General features: G+C 35.8%; 1 protein-coding gene across 3 annotated transcripts; it reads right to left on the bottom strand.

Annotated features, from left to right (window-relative positions):
• Positions 1 to 1807: 1807 nt before the first annotated feature.
• On the bottom strand, positions 1808 to 16953 carry LOC148301398 (uncharacterized). 3 transcript variants are annotated; one of them, XM_088273311.1, is made up of 5 exons: positions 14327 to 14604; positions 5724 to 5864; positions 4906 to 5145; positions 3321 to 3402; positions 1808 to 2784 (listed from the first exon to the last, which is right to left on the bottom strand). In XM_088273311.1, exons 3-5 carry the CDS (start codon positions 5125 to 5127, stop codon positions 2540 to 2542), a joined length of 549 nt encoding a protein of 182 aa, XP_088129437.1. In that variant the 5' UTR covers positions 5128 to 5145; positions 5724 to 5864; positions 14327 to 14604; the 3' UTR covers positions 1808 to 2539. The 3 variants fall into 3 exon arrangements, 2 of the variants coding, with proteins under 2 accessions (XP_088129437.1, XP_088129435.1); XM_088273309.1 differs by having other exon boundaries at positions 4906 to 5130; XR_015838797.1 differs by lacking the exons at positions 1808 to 2784; positions 3321 to 3402; positions 4906 to 5145 and adding an exon at positions 16172 to 16953 and having other exon boundaries at positions 5730 to 5864; positions 14327 to 15971.
• Between the last annotated feature and the right edge of the window lie 500 nt (positions 16954 to 17453).

Genomic DNA, 17453 nt, shown 5'->3' with positions numbered 1-17453 from the left:
GCGTTATATTATATTTTAAAATATTGTCATCACCATTATATAATATTAATATTATTAAAACGTAAGTCTATTTTTAATAAAATGACTAGAAAAATACATCAAATACACACACTCACACACACATATCGTAGTCATCCAGGAGAAAGTGACCAAGTGCATGTTTTTACAAAAACGTGATCATTGACTATTTGATATCTAACTAGCTTAATACTGCCCTGAAAAAATCACAAGGGATTTTAAACTTAGCAGTATAATATATTGACTTGTTAAAAATGACTAACTGCATTGATGTTCATTTTCTTGCCAAGCAAAAGTGACTCGAATGGCCCTCCTGAACATTTTACGTTTTGTTAGTCACTTTCTCCTATATGACTACGATATATATGTATATTTAAATATATCCTAATTTATAAAAAACATTGGTCCATGTGTTCTATACCTCAAATCTCGAAGTTTTTGCCCAATCAACTCCTTCCAATGTGTGTCGTGACTATAAGCAGGTTTCTTTAAATTTTGAACGCAGTAGATGGCGTACTAGTAGACAAAATTTAAGGTAAGTACACACTTGTGGAAAAAAGTAATTGTTTAAAGTCACAGTGTAAATGCTGACAAATATTATATCTAAACTGCATGCACTGATGAAGATGATGACCCGTCATATGCGTTTGCATAGTAGCTACAGGTTATTCGTCTCAAATTGTACGTTTAACAAACCAAATTCGACGCCTTTCCAAATAAAATTGGACGTTTTACAAAACAAATTGGACGTTATATTATATTTTATAAAAAATGTAGAATTTTTAAAAATATATTCGTATTACAACATATATCTTGAGTGTAAATACCTGCCCACATCAATTATTCTTAAGACTAGCGAGTGCGTTAGTCGTCAAGTTGGCAAGCCTGCGCGGCGCGCTGTCATAGTCTGTGCGGGTGATGCGTACTGAAGTTTTCAGACAGGATTTCAATACTGGGATGAATCATGAATACTACTTTGAATATATGTTTGAAAAGTCTAGCTTTTTTTATAAAATACGTCCAATTTGGTTTGTTAAATATCCTATTTGAAGAGAAAAACCTGTATCTCGTATCTGGACAGAGATTGATAACTCGGTCTATGAAACACGTCCGCACTAGTTCTTGCAAAATTATAATTGTTCGCAGACTTTGCGGTTGGTTCCTACACAATTTAGTCTGCAAGTGTGTACATATCTTTACAACGAAAGCCTCGTTGGGCCGGTACAACAATCAGAAGATAACGTTTGAACTATTTATTGATTTGGCGTTTAATTTGTAGAATTCCATTTTAATTTTTGCATCAATTTTCAAATCAAACACAGATTTTTTAAGTCTTCTAAGTTGTAATAAATTAAAATACATAAAAATTAATATTGTGACTATCGTTTCGCCTAGTTATGGCATGACATTCGTTTGAAAATGCCATAACTAGGTGAAACAACTATCACAATATTAATTTTAATCAAATACAACTTATTAGACTCAAAAAATCTGTGTTTAATTTAAAAATTAATGCATAAACGTATTTACTACGCTGTGAAGATAAATCTAACTTATCTTGGACATACATATATTTATCAAACATCCTTGTTTTAATAGAATAAGTAAAAAAAATCCTACTCTTAACGCTAGCCTATTCAACAGTATGGGGATATTGGTTGGGGTGGTACGAGTAATGCATTTTTAAAAAGTGTTATTATTATATTATTTTGAGGAATAAAAAGGCACGAGAAAACTAGTAAGGGCACATTATTGTAGTTATGTAAACGATCAAATAAAAAAATCTGTCATTTTGAAACGTCTTCTTTGCTTATTATCCACTACAATTAAAAACAAAGCCTTCTACGCCACGTTGGAGCACAACTTCCACGTCCAAGCTCATGTACACATTATTATTCTCCTTCTCATCACCACCCAATGTAGCGTTGGGCACTGCGTCGTAACGACGGAGAGCTACATACATTTATGGTACGAGAAGCAAGGTACAGTCTAAGGTGATATTAAATAAAAATTTGATAAAAAATTCACAACGTACACAATATTTTGGATGTTTCCTTATCCTTGTTCACAAATCTGGGTTTCTTTACTTATTGTAATATAAAACAATGATTATAAATCGTTGAGGGGAGCATACACAGTACGTAGAAGAAGAATGATCTCTTCAGGAGTGGTTGGGTTAGACTGTCAATAAGAGTGGAATGCATACATAGTACGTAATAGAAGAATGATCTCTTCAGGAGTGGTTGAGTGGGACTGTCATTAAGAGTGGACTGCATACACAGTACGTAGAAGAAGAATGATCTCTTCAGGAGTGGTTGAGTGAGACTGTCATTAAGAGTGGACTGCATACATAGTACGTAGAAGAAGAATGATCTCTTCAGGAGTGGTTGAGTGAGACTGTCATTAAGAGTGGACTGCATACACAGTACGTATAAGAAGAATGATCTCTTCAGGAGTGGTTGAGTGAGACTGTCATTAAGAGTGGGCCGTATATAAAGCGTGCGTTCCGGGTGCCTTCGTATTAAACTATAGCCTGATAGCGAGCCTCTTCGAGTTCCTTGTTGAGATTATCCTGCATCCTACGGCCGGTGTCCGGGGAAGTCATCTCGTAAGATGGCCGTCGCCTGTGGGACAGCGTGTCCTGGTCGAATCGCGCCGGAAGCGCGGAGAGATATTCCGCAAATCGGCGGCTGGAGTCTGGATCTGGATAGAACGTCTGCGGCTGTTCATTGTCCGAGTCCTCCGATACGTCATCTTGGAAATTCTCTGGAACAAAGATGTAGTAGATAAATTGTCTGGAATCTAGATGTAATATATAAATTATCTGGGATGATTCATAAATTAATTGAAATGATACATAAATTCTCTGGAATATAGATGTATTATATAAATTATCTGGAAAATAGATGTAATATATAAATTACCTGGAATATAGATTTAATAGATAAATTATCTGGAATGATACATAAATTCTATGGAATAAAGATGTAATTCATAAATTATCTTTAATATAGATGAAATGTGGAATTGTGAAATTGGCTTTATTTTTATTAATGTAACTATTTTTTAATATATACTTTAACCAAATGTAAAGCTGTACAATTCCCGAACAAATAAAAAAAAATATATAAATTATCTGGATTCTAGATGTTAAATATATAAATTATCTGGAATAATACATAAATTCTCTGGAATACAGATGTAATATATAAATCACCTGGAACGTAGATAAAATTGATAATTGTAAAAGAAGTGAAAATTGATGCACGGAAGCCTGGCACACTAACCACTGCATTGCTTACCGTATTGGTTCGTGATCAGAGTTTGGGGTGTTGGATATTCGCTGTTCAACCACTGCCGATACAAGCTGTCGGGATAGTCAATCTGTAAAAAAATATTTATTCAAATACTAAAATATTCACATTTTCATTGTTTCATTACCCAATGGTGCAAAGGACACTACATTCGCTTGATGCAATCCCTAAAAAGATATATTTAAATAATAAATAAATATATAACCACTCACCGAGATTTTTATGTCACCGGTTTCGAGACGTACCCGTCTCTTTGTCCTGACGAAGAGACGCGTACGTCTCGAAACCGGTAGACAAAAAAATCTCGGTGAGTAGTTACATACTTATATTACTAACATTTAAAAAAAAAAGATATGTATATGTATATATATATATATATATATATATATATATATATATATATATATATATATATATATATATATATATATATATATATATATATATATAAAGTAAAAATGACTAACCACAAAGTAAATGCATTAAATATGAATAATTTTGAGCATACAATGGTGGGGACTGACCGGAGCCATTTTGTTGTAACGTAACACGTTACGATGCGAGCATTCGTATAGTCAGTACAGCGAGCCGAGCGCTCCATCCATAGTTTCGGATGCTCGCTGATGCTCGCCACGAACGATGTTACGACGTTACGTTAAGTCGAAATGCTCCTGTCAGTCTCCACCTTAAAAAATGTAATTTAAATAATAAAAACGTTACGTTACGAAGAAATGCTCCGGTCAGTCTCCACCTTAAAAAATGTAATTTAAATAATCAAAACGTTACGTTACGAAGAAATGCTCCGGTCAGTCTCCACCTTAAAAAATGTAATGTCCATCTAAAAATAAAGTTTTCATTCATTCATGTAATGTAGAAGAGTGAAAAAAGAGTTAAAAAATGTAATTTCCATCTAAAAATAAAGTTTTCATTCAAGCGTGCATGAATGTAGAAGAGTGAAAAAAGAGTTAAAAAATGAAATTTAAATAATAAAAACGTAACTCCACCTTAAAAAATGTAATTTCCATCTAAAAATAAAGTTTTCATTAATTCATGTATTGTAGAAGAGCTAAAAAAGAGTTAAAAATGTAATTTCCATCTAAAAATAAAGTTTTCATTCATTCATGTAATGTAGAAGAGTGAAAAAAGAGTTAAAAATGTAATTTTTCTAAAAATAAAGTTTTCATTCATTCATGCACGAATGTAGAAGAGGCGAAGAATTTTAGCAAAGACACAGTGGTGTGGCGTTCGATTCTCTCTGCCTACGGCGTGATGGTTAGTTAGTTAATTAGTTATGTTAAATATTAACCATATCCGCTCCCTAGGTGGAGCATATGGAGTCCACAAACTGTCTCCAGGCTTTTCTGTCGGCTGCCAGCTCCCTTGCATCCTCCCAAGTCAGATCCACGTCCCGAAGTTCTGACGAGAACTGTCGACGAAAAGTGTCAGCAGTGGTCGGGAACCTGATGCCTTGTAAAGGAGGCGAGCTTGATGGCGGCTCTCGAGAGGCATGCGGAGTACATGGCCAAGCCAACTGATTCGCCTTTTAGTTAGTTAGTTAATTAAGTTTATTCACGTTTCCGCCGCCGTTCCGCCGGCCCACTCTGGGCACGGACTTGGAGGCCTTGAGGAAGAAGCTCTCGAAGTCCCCGGGGGCGGAGCGCCCCGCGCGGGGCACCGACTTGGGCGCCTTCAGGAAGAAGGAGCTCGGCTCCCCGGGCCGCGAGCACGCGACCCACGCGCCCCACTGCGCCCACGCGCCCGCCGCCAGCGCCAACCACACGGTCGCCGATAGCATGCTCTGAAACCGACAATTCTATTCACATCTCATCAAAGATGAAGAAGAATATGGAAATCTGGGCATTTACAGGGCTGACGACCGTCATCTAATATGAGAGTTTCTGCTTAGTGAAAAGCTTCTTTACATCTCACCAATAGATGTCTCTAGTGAACGGCTGTCCAAATTTAAAACACAGTAAGGGACATTTTTTTTGTAGTAGGTTTTTTTGCATTTTTGGACTAAGTAGAATCTACACACTACTCAAATTCTTGGATGTTCTATATATATGAACCAATTTAAAAACCTTGTTCTTGAATCACTAGAACTTCACGGCTGTCCAAATTTAAAACAAAGTAAGGGACATTTTTTGGAAGTACGTTTTTTTGCATTTTTGGACTTATTTTTGGATTAAGTAGAATCTACTTAATCCAAAAATGCAAAAAAAAACGTACTACAAAAAAATGTCCCTTACTGTGTTTTGTTTACAGTTTCGACAGCCGAGTAGGCACTGGTCGTTTTTCTATATGGAACGCGAGTAGTCCAGGGTAGGCACCGCTTTTCTGCCTACAGAGGATGCACTCTGTGTATAGGTGATGGTGCGTTTAGGAGTTTACCTGTATTGGTGACGACCACAGCCCTAGTCAGCTCTGCCCAGAGAACACGTAGAGCGCGATGACTGGTGACAATGTGACAAGACGGTGTCGACTCCTTGCTTATATCGGGCGTCATGTCGGCTGTTCCCGCATACGTTTGAGCTACAAGAACATCGATTAATTCCGATCGTAATCACACATGCTGTCACCTATGTAATCACACGAAAGATCATTCATTATCCAGTGCTGTAGGTGTAGTTTATTATTTTTTTTAATATAATCCCTTTTATATAATTTCCCTTCCATATATTTATTAACCTATATATACACCTAAATATATTTTTTGTTCGTTAGTTTTAATTTGCACCAGAAGATGAAAACATCTGTCGTTTTCGAAACTAGTCGTATATATAAATAAAACTCATTAAAGTTGAATATTCAAGTGTTCAATTTTAATAAAATAATCATGTATATAAATTCCTCATAATTTTGTTTGGCCGTTCTTTCCTCACTCATACGTTCCACATGTCCAAACCATCTCAACACACCTTTCTTAATTTTATCGATAATGCTTGTCTCAGCCTTGCATTCCTTCCTTATTTCACTATTCGAACATCTATCATACATCGTTTTGTTGCACATTCAAAATGCCATCTCTCAGAAGAGAGATGGCATTTTGACTGCGTTCAGTCTCTTTTCTTCCTTCTTTAGCCAACTCCATGTTTCACTTCCGTCCAAGGTTTTTTTTATTAACACAAATTGTATACATTTATTTAAATCATGATTTTAAACATATTTAAAAAAAATACAGAGACCCACCAAGCCACCTTATGTGTCTTGTCGGTGGAGTTCTTTTTTAATACATTTTTTTTATTGTTTTTAACTATTTCAACCTAATACTGTATACACACACAAAGAGAGAAAAATTAAGAATATAAACATTTTACAATTTTCATAGAATTAACTCTTGATCATTTACCCATTCCTTTATTTTGCCTTTGTTCCATATTTTATTTTGACCTCTAACCTCCGTCGGCAACAAATTAAAAATATTTGTAACGATATATTGCAGTGTTGGACTCCCATATTTATTGTTAATTCTTGGGACTGTCAAACCTTCGTTGTGTGTGTTGTTGCTCATCTCAACATAAATAAAGAAGAATATCATAGAAGAAGTCTGGGCATTTACAGGGCTTACGACCGTCATAAGCTGGTTTAAGTGAACACCACGCTGCTCAATTCTTTGGAAGTTTTTAAATGCCCAGACCTCCATATTCTTCATCTATGTTGACACTCCTTTCAACGTCATATATAAAAAAAACTTGATTTTTCAGGAGATCGTTTTCAAAGTTTAAAAATATAATGAAATATATTAAAAATAAATACTAAGCCACATTTTGATCTTTTTACTGTGCAACAGATCTTTTAAGGTAAAACCTGAATGTTTTTTCTCCATTTGAAAAATATTTAGCATGTTTAAAAAAATAATTAAACAATACCTTTTCTTCAAAATGCAAAAACAACGCTTTCTGTCCTGTAGCGGGTAAATATTAAGTTAAAAATATGCCGCTTTTGCTGGGATATAGTACATTTTCTGGGCATTGCGAAAACATGCACATCTGTAAGTTGATGATTTTCGATATATGACGTTGTTAAAAGGAGTGAGCGATTCATATAATTGGAGATAATCTGTATTTGTGAACAAGTATTTGGACACACTCAAAATGTTGTTGAAATATTTTGTCAAGAGACACCTCTGGCTCGGTTTTTAGAACCCCTATCGATGAGATGGTAGTACTATCGTTTTCCGATAGCAATCGCATGAAAGTCGGACAACGCGGTCAGAATTTAAATGAAGTCTGCAAAACCTCGTCTGCATTCTTAATTAACGCAAACATACAAAGGTTTTGTAAGGTCAGAAAGGACATCGCACCTTTTAATATTCGCACGCGGAAATCTGACACTAACTGTCACGCGTAGCCTGAGAGGGTAGAACGCCAGATCAGGGGCACCTCTTCCACACCCGTGCACTAATGTGTAAAGACAACTAGCCGTAACTCAAGTTGCGGCTGTTTGGCGAAAAAGGGCCCAAAGTATTCTTATACCTGGCCTCTATCATATACAATCACAGACTTTGCTCCATCTTTTTCCTGTACCGAGATATTCATTATCCAAATAGCCGCAAAATTTTATTAATTTGATACAACGCTCACTCCTTTCAAGAACGTCATAAATAAAAAATCGTCAATTTTCAGTTGAGCATGTTTTCGGAATGCCCAGAAAATGTACTATATCCCAGCAAAAGAGGCATATTTTTAATATTATAATATTAATATTTACCCGCTACAGGGCAGAAAGTGTTGTTTTTGCATTTTGAAGAAAAGGTATTGTTCAATTATTTTTTTAAATGTACTAAATATTTTCCAAATGGAGAAAAAAACCTTCAGGTTTTACTTAAAAAGATCTGTTGCACAGTAAAAAGTTCAATAAGTGTCTTGATATTTATTTTTAATACATTTGATTATATTTTTGAACATTAAAAACGATCTCCTGAAAAATCAAGTTTTTTTTAAATAAACTTATGACGTTGTTGAAAGGAGTGAGTGATATGTGCTGGCAAAAAGCATCATTTTAAGTTAACTATAAGCTCGTTTATTTCAAAACTACTGTTTTTAACTTGCGGCTATTTGCCTTTGCACATTAATGCACACATAATATGAATTATTAAATATAAATACGCGGATCTGACTTGGGAGGATGCGAGGGAGCTGGCAGCCGACAGAAAAGCCTGGAGATAGTTGTGGATTCAATATGCTTCACCTAGGGAGCGGATATCGCGCACTCCTTTCAAGAACGTCATAAATCAAAAAACTTGATTTTTCAGGAGAACGTTTTTAAAGTTTAAAAAGAAATCACAATGTATTAAAAATAAACATCAAGCCACTTATTGAAATTTTACTGTGCAGCAGATCTTTTTAGGTAAAACCTGAAGGTTTTTTCTCCATTTGAAAAATATTAAGTATATTTAAAAAAAAAAATTAAACAATACCTTTTCATCAAAATGCAAAAACAACATTTTCTGCCCTGTAGCGGGTAAATATTAAGTTAAAAATATGCCGCTTTTGCTGGTATATAGTACGTTTTCTGGGCATTCCGAAAACACGCACAACTCAAAATTCACGATTTTTGATTTATGACGTTCTTGAAAGGAGTGAGCGATATGGTTAATAATAAAAGTTTCGGAAGATTTTCTCACTCTAATATTTATTTCATATGACCCTGGACTGGTACCTGAAGCGGAGGGCTGATCACCTTTCCTTCGTGTGTTAATGATAACACTGCGTTTATATGATGCAGTGCCCTATACACCATTGGGGTGTGGATAAGGCTTTGAATGAATGAAAGTTTCGGAAGTTACAGATGGAAGCATGTGTAGCTTTCTAAACTTGTTGTTAAAAATAAATATAATATATACCCTTCTTCTTCTGCGTCTTCTGCTTGGTGTAGGCCTTGTGGCCTGTTTTTGAGGGATCAGCTTCCTGCGATGTCGATTCCCAGCTGTCAATCCATCTCTTTGGTGGTCTGCCCTGGGGGTGGCCGTGCAGTGCTATGTGGGGAGTCTGGATGGTTCCATTCTCCTCACACGCGCATACCATTGTCTCCTTCGTTGCCTTCCCCACCTAACGACATCTTCCATCTCGCATATTTCCCTTATCCTGGCGTTCCTTGTTCTATCTCGTAGACTCTTGCCAGATATGCTCCTTAGAGTCCTCATTTCTGACACCCTAAGCGCGTCGGCTACCGTATTAGATATCCTGGGCTCAATTCCTAGGAGAGGTCAAAATAAATGTGTCGGGTTGTGGTCCCGTGGTTAGTGTCGCAAACTCTAAAGTCAGAGTTTCTCGGTTCGAACCCACTTTACCACAATTAGATACCTATTTCTAATAATAAGCCGTTTAGGCTCACAGAAATAGTATGAAATTGAAGTCTTTTTGTAATAATAAAACATGAGTATTAATTTTTTAATAAGTACATAAGCATGAGAATAAAACGCCACACCACTCTGTCTTTGCAAACATTCTTCACCTCTTCCACATTCATTGCATCTCCTCATATATATATATATATATATATATATATATATATATATATATATATATATATATATATATATATATATATATATATATATATATATATATATATATATATATATATATATATATATATATATATATATATATATATATATATATATATATATATATATATATATATATATATATATATATATATATATATATATAAACAAAGATGTTTTTAAATTTTTATTTCAAATCACCCTGGACATGATTTTTCAATAAAAAATTACTAAAATGTTTCCAGCCGTCTCCCAGTATGTAAAATGATTCAGGAAAAACCTTAGATACATTTACACGAGGGTTTCTGAAAATAAAAAAAGCTAAATCAACTCAACTATAGATGCAGATGAAAACTCACTCACAAAAGAACGCGTCAATTATATGATATAAATATCGGTTTAAATTTTTTTATTAGTGTGGTTGTCAATCATGGGTAGAATGGTGAATATAACACGTGTGTAAAATGATTACTTGAACCAGCCTATGACGCGAGTCTGGTTGTAAGCCCTGTAAATACCCAGACTTTTTTCTTTTTCAACCAAAGTAGATTTTTCTTTATCTCAACAGATGGGAATCTTGTTTAAACATTTTGTGTAAATAACAAAAATCATACAAGAAAAAGTGGTATTTGCCAACAAAAACATGAACTCAAAATGGTAAACATTACCCCAAATAATTGAATTCCCTGTGAGCAGCAAAATACAGTAAAACCCCGATATAACGGACCTTCATTAACTCTATTTTGTCTGTCTCCGTTGTGTAATGGTCAGCACGCTCGGCTCGGGTTCGTTTCCCGGGGGAGGGGGATCAAATAAATTTTAGTGTTTTTTCACTCTAATATTTATTCAATATTACCCTGGATTGATACCTGAAGCGGAGGGCTGATCACCTTTCCTTCATGTGTAAACGATTTAGATAACACTGCGTTTATATGAAGCAGTGCCCTATGCACCATTGGGGTGCGGATAAGAGTTTTATTATTATTATTATTAATATTTATTTAATATTACCTTGGATTAATACCTGAAGCGGAGGGCTGATCACCTTTCCTACATGTGTAAAGGATTAAGATATAACTGCGTTTATATGAAGCAGTGCCCTATGCACCATTGGGGTGCGGATAAGAGTTTTATTATTGTTATTATTAATATTTATTCAATATTACCCTGGATTGATACCTGAAGCGGAGGGCTGATCACCTTTCCTTCATGTGTAAACGATCAAGATAACACTGCGTTTATATGAAGCAGTGCCCTATGCACCATTGGGGTGCGGATAAGAGTTTTATTATTATTATTATTAATATTTATTCAATATTACCTTGGATTGATACCTGAAGCGGAGGGCTGATCACCTTTCCTCCGAGTGTTAACGATCAAGATAACACTGCGTTTATATGAAGCAGTGCCCTATGCACCATTGGGGTGCGGATAAGGGTTTGATGATGATTTAACGAATTTCAAATACAACGGTCAAAAAATTCATTCAAATATAAAAAAATAAAAACGTCCAGTAATATGATAATTACAAATTATGTTTCTAAATTTCCAAAGGGCAAACAAAACATGATTGCTTATTCAAAGCAGGATTACCGAAAGCAAGCGCGTCGATATCAAACAGCGACGTCACTTCACGACGAGTGTCCCAAGACAATAAACACAATTTTGTTCAAGTTTCTCTTCTCCGTCTTATTCCTCATTGCTGAGGGTTGTGGCCCTTGCAGAAGCAATGACTCTTCTCCAGTTATCCCTTGACTGCGCTGCACGTAGCTCCAACCACCGAGAGGCCTGCTGCTGCCTTAATTTTATCGGCCCATCGTGTGGGGGATCTTCCTCTCCCTCTCTTTCCCTCCAGGCTACCGATCACAACTAGTCGTTCCAGGCTATCCTCGTTGCCACGCGCAACGTGTCCAAAGAACTGGATAGTCTGTCGGGTACAGATGTTGGCCAGAGTCAAGCCATCCAAGCGTAGTTCCTGGCGAATGGAACTACGCTTGGATGTTGAAGTTTATTATTGGTAAATTATATCTAAGTAGTGATCAAATAAAAGAAAGGACTTTGTTTAATTTTATTTTATTTATTTAAAATAATTAAATTTTTATACAATTTCTATACATTTCTGCTTAATACAATCTTATAATTAGGACCTTCTCTAAAAGGACACAGCTCTAGTGCTTGGAGAGGGACGTTTTTCTTCTTTTTATTTGAAACCAAATTTTATATAACGGACTTTAGGCTTTAACCTACACCCCCAATTAGTCCGTTATATCGTGGCTTCACTGTAATTCCAATATATCGCTCACTCCTCTCAACAACGTCATATATCAAAAATCGTCAATTTTCAGTTGTGCATGTTTTCGGAATGCCCCGAAAATGTACTACATCTCAGCAAAAGCGGTATATTTTTAACTTAATATTTACCCGCTACGGGGCAGAAAGTGTAGTTTTTGCATTTTGAAGAAAAGGTATTGCTTTATTATAATTTTTAATATCCAAATTATTTTTCAAATGAAGAAAAAACATTCAGGTTTTACCTAAAAAGATATGTTGCACAGTAAAAAGTTCAATAAGTGGCTTGATATTTATTTTTAATACATTTCATTATATTCTTAAACTTTAAAAACGATCTCCTGTAAAATCGAGTTTTAAAAAAAAATATATGACGTTGTTGAAAGGAGTAGCGATATGTCCGACTTATCGATTTGGAGTACTTTAAAATGCAGGCACGTACAAAGCCTCAAAGTTTCTTAGGGTCAAGAAAGAGACCCATAATATTATAACTCAAGGCAAGGTTATAACCAAACAATGGCTTAGTCCTTACGAAGATGCAATGCAGTTACCGCTGTTAAAAATGGAGAGACGAACCCAACATGGGACTATAAAACGGACGGGCAGAGATGGTACAGCGTCAGTCGAAGGCACCAACTCGTAAAATGAAGTGCTTGGCTTTGATTTTGGCTTTTGTCGTAGTTAGCAGTGGGTTCCCGAGAGAAACAAATAAAACCCCCTTATCTAGGCAGGAAGCGAGCCCGGATTCAGATGCTGAAGAATTGGCAGTGATCCCGCTTCTTCCGAAATCAAGTGACGCCGTTAGTGGACCGTATCCTCCGTCGGGTTGGAAGCCGCAAGGAGCCAGGCTGACCCTGCCTCTTCCCAGAGTGGAATATGCGAAGGAATACGTCTACGAACGACCATCAACCGGAGCGGACGAAGAAATGACGCCAGTTGCAGCGGAGGATATGGCGGCTGCTGGAGAAGATGACGAACCTGCGGCGGAAGTCGACAGCGTGACAACGCGATCGAGCGAATCTTCCGGAAAGAACTACAGCTCTTCGACCGATGGAGTGGTGACGGCTCCTTCTCCCGGATCGCAAAGGATTCAAGAGTTAGATGAGACGGGATTCGTTGAAAATGTACCACTTTCCTTAGAACAGTCGAATCAACAAGGAATTTACTATGTCATAATTCCCCAACCAATTGTAGAACGGTCGGTCTATAGTCCTAATATGCAAAATTCGCAGTACTTCCCAATTTTTCAAACTGTCAGCACGCAACGATTGAGTCCAGTGATTCTCTATACAACGCAGCAAAGTTTTTAAATGCAAATTTTTTTGAATTTTTTTTTGGAATAAAATGTTTGATAATACAAAGATTTTATTTATCTTTCGTAGATAGTTAATATATATATATTTATATATATATATATATATATATATATATATATATATATATATATATATATATATATATATATATATATATATATATATATATATATATATATATATATATATATATATATATATATATATATATATATATATATATATATATATATATATATATATATATATATATATATATATATATATATATATATATATATATATATATATATATATATATATATATATATTTATATATATATACCTATTACGGCTCTTTAGGCATAGCCTGTGTTGAGGCGAATATATTATTTATGCGAATATTATATGTATAACATATTATATTACGAATATGTTATATGCGCAACTGCCATCAACCGGTGAAAATCATTTTCAAATTCAATGTTGGCTTACATTGTCACCGGTTCGCGCTGTTAATTAAAAAGTTTTATTTTACGCAGATGTTGCAAATAAATACAACATGGATTTTGCTTTTTCTCACAGGCGGGATTCTAAGATACCAAACAGAAATGGCTAGCGCTTTTTGAACACCTAACCAAACCTACAACATCAAGCATCTAGGATTCCTGACAGGCCTTCTCTTGCGAAGCAATTTTATCTTATGAACTAAGTTTACAAAAGTTTACTAAAATTATTAGAAAATGTGAAACCAAAATTATATCTTGATTTCACTGTGTATATAAATACAAGTTTGTACAACCTAACCAGTATTGATCTAAGAAAAGCCTTGATAAAGTAGACTGGAAACAACATTTCGAGATTCTTAATATAATAAAAATACTTAAATAATGACTTACAAGGACAGAAGATCGATGAGGAGTTTGTAAGGAGATGGCGGTAATACTAAGCGGAGAGAGTTGTGCGGAAGAGAAAGTTGGCGAAGAATTGAAACAAGGCTGATCAATGTCCCCGGAGCTGTTCAATTGTTACACACAGCAAGTCACTGACGAGTTAACAAGTGATCTTTTAAACTACCTTTATGGAACATTGGAAACACTCCGTACAACAGTGTGACTTTCCATGTAAATTGAAATTCCCTTTTACTAAACATTTAATCACACTCTGAAAGAGAGAAGGGTTATTCACCAGTGTGCTTTGCCATATGACGCTTTAAATTTCCTTTCCGTGAAAACTTGTAATCACACTCTGAACAAGAGAAGGGTTTCTCACCAGTGTGAATCGACATGTGTTTCTTCAACATTCCTTTCTGTAAACATTTGTAATCGCACTCTGAACAAGAAAAAGGTTTCTCACCAGTGTGAATCGACATGTGACGCTTTAAACACCCTTTCCGTGAACACTTGTAGTCACACACTGAACAAGAGAAGGGTTTGTCAACACTGTGAATATTCATGTGTATATTTAAAGTGGCTTTCTCAGAACATTTGAAAACGCACTCTGAACAAGAAAAGGGTTTCTCACCAGTGTGAATTGACAAGTGACGCTTTAACCTTACTTTTTGTGAACACTTATAATCACATTCTAAACAAGAGAAGGGTTTTTCACCAGTGTGAATTTTAATGTGTATATTTAAATCCGATTTCCGTGAACATTTATAATCACATTCTGAACAAGAGAAGGGTTTCTCACCAGTGTGAATTGACATGTGATTATTTAAAGATTCTTTCTGAGAACATTTGTAATCGCACTCTGAACAAGAGAAGGGTTTCTCACCAGTGTGAATTGATATGTGACGCTTTAAGTTTCCTTTCTGTAAACATTTGTAATCACACTCTGAACAAGAGAAGGGTTCCTCACCAGCGTGAATTTTCATGTGCCTCATTAAAGTCCCTTTCCGTGAACACGTATAATCACACTCTGGACAAGCGTAAGGTTTTTCGCCAGTGTGAATTAACATGTGATCCTTCAACTTTCCTTTCCGTGAACATTTATAATCACACACTGAACAAGCGAAGGGTTTCTCACCAGTGTGAATTGACATGTGATTATTTAAAGATCCTTTCTGAGAACTTTTGTAATCGCACTCTGAACAAGAGAAGGGTTTTTCACCAGTGTGAATATGCATGTGTCTCATTAAATTCCTTTTTTCTGAACATTTATAATCACACTCTGAACATGAAAAGGGTTTGTCACCAGTGTGAATCGACAAATGACGCTTTAAACTGTGTTTCCGTGAACATTTATAATCACACTGTGAACAAGAGAGGGATTTCTCACCAGTATGAACATTCACGTGTTTATTTAAAGTTTCTTTCTGAGAACATTTTGCGTGAATTTTCGTGTGATTATTTAAATTTCTTTTCCGTGAACATTTATAATCACAGTCTGAACAAAAGAATCGTTTCTTCCCTGTATGCGCCGACATATGACGTAACCCTATATTTCGTTTCATTGAGCAAGTTGTTTTTTCTCTGCGACCGTTAAAAGGAACATGCTTAGTGTGCTTTGAAAATGTGGATTTTATTTCATTTATTTTTAACCCTGAAAACAAAAAGAAAATTTTGCACTAAGTTATTGGTTAAACCCATAAGTTATTGACTTTTGTATGACTAATGTACCAAAGGCAATTAAGAAAACAAGAGTGACGTCAATATTTGTATGTGCATTGAGGTGTCCTAAAAAGTACCGTAAAAAAATCAGTATGCTTTCACAAGTATGCAGATATGACAACTGTTACTTACTAGACTCAGCTTCATGTCTGCTCGAGGATTTCAGACATTCAAGTTTAATATCAGGAAGATCTATATCCATCTTAGTGAAGATCGCGATATCCGTAGATGGTACTGCCGAACTGGTCCCCGTTTCAACAGTGTGTAGATTATCCCCTTCATCGTCTGTCTCTCGTTCAGTCTTAACAGGATCTTCTACATACATCATATCGGACTCAAGTGTATCGTAACATCGTGTCTCTTCCCCAGTATGGAGAGTACCTCGTTGTAGATCACCCGCTTCAGCATTAAAGCTCACTGCAGATACTGGGATATCACGTTTGCTGTCGGGATAGAGGATACTCATTACACCTTGTTTAGAGTGTGGTTCAGAACTGCTCCCCAGTTCAGTCTTATAGGAACGTGGCGCCTCTTCTCCAGTACCAAGAATATCATCATAACTATCTACTTCAGTTTTGATAATTAAATTTTCTTTGTGGATAATCTCTTTCTTTACAGCCACTGGTACACTCTCGAGAAATTCTCCACGCAGAGTATCCCCTTCAACATCTTCCAATTCAACTTTCAAGTTCTCCATCTTATATTCGGCGCAATCAGTTGAGAATTTAGAGGCCTGCCTGCCTAGCTCGAAATTTAATAAGAACGCTTTGATATAGTTCGTTTGTACGATCTCAATAGTACCTATTCACTTATTTTTTATGCACGAGTTACTTTTCTACCTTCTGGGGTTTCTTCGTGAGTGGGAATTCTTTACATGGAACAGATACAAAAGACACGTCATGCGACCGCTATTTCGCGACAGATGGTGGACATAGACAAAATGATTTACTTTAGGGTAATTTCGTGGTACCTACGTAATTAGTCGAATTCGTTATTTAGGCGCATTTGGTCTTCACAGAGTTCAAATCTGATCTCCAGGCAACCTTCAAACTGTTGAATGCGGTGCTTGCATGCCCTAAACGCACTCCCAGCTATTTTTGAAAGTTGCCATCTTCTATTAGGTGCGCTCCCGAGGCTCTCGACACTCTCGATGAGATGGTTACTCAACGCCAAGGAATTCTGGCCATCTGGGAACGAGTGGTTGCACAACATTATAAAATGAAACATCCAATCATTGTCCAATTTGATTAGTAAGGCCTCCAATTTGGTTTGTAAATCGACCAATAAGATTTGTGAGGCATCCAATTTGTTTTTACAACACCGATTTCGATTTTTTTTTTATCTGTAACTGTATAATTTGATTTGTAAGGTGTGTAAAACATTTTTTTTTATTGTTGTGTAATTTTAAAATCCT

Source organism: Brachycentrus maculatus, unplaced genomic scaffold (assembly GCF_059751285.1).
Source record: "Brachycentrus maculatus isolate JH-2025_06_01 unplaced genomic scaffold, ASM5975128v1 h1tg000566l, whole genome shotgun sequence".
In the NCBI taxonomy this organism is placed as follows: Eukaryota; Metazoa; Arthropoda; class Insecta; order Trichoptera; family Brachycentridae; genus Brachycentrus; species Brachycentrus maculatus.
The sequence above is the reverse complement of the archived record's forward strand: the minus strand, read 5'-3'. Positions and strand labels throughout refer to the sequence as shown.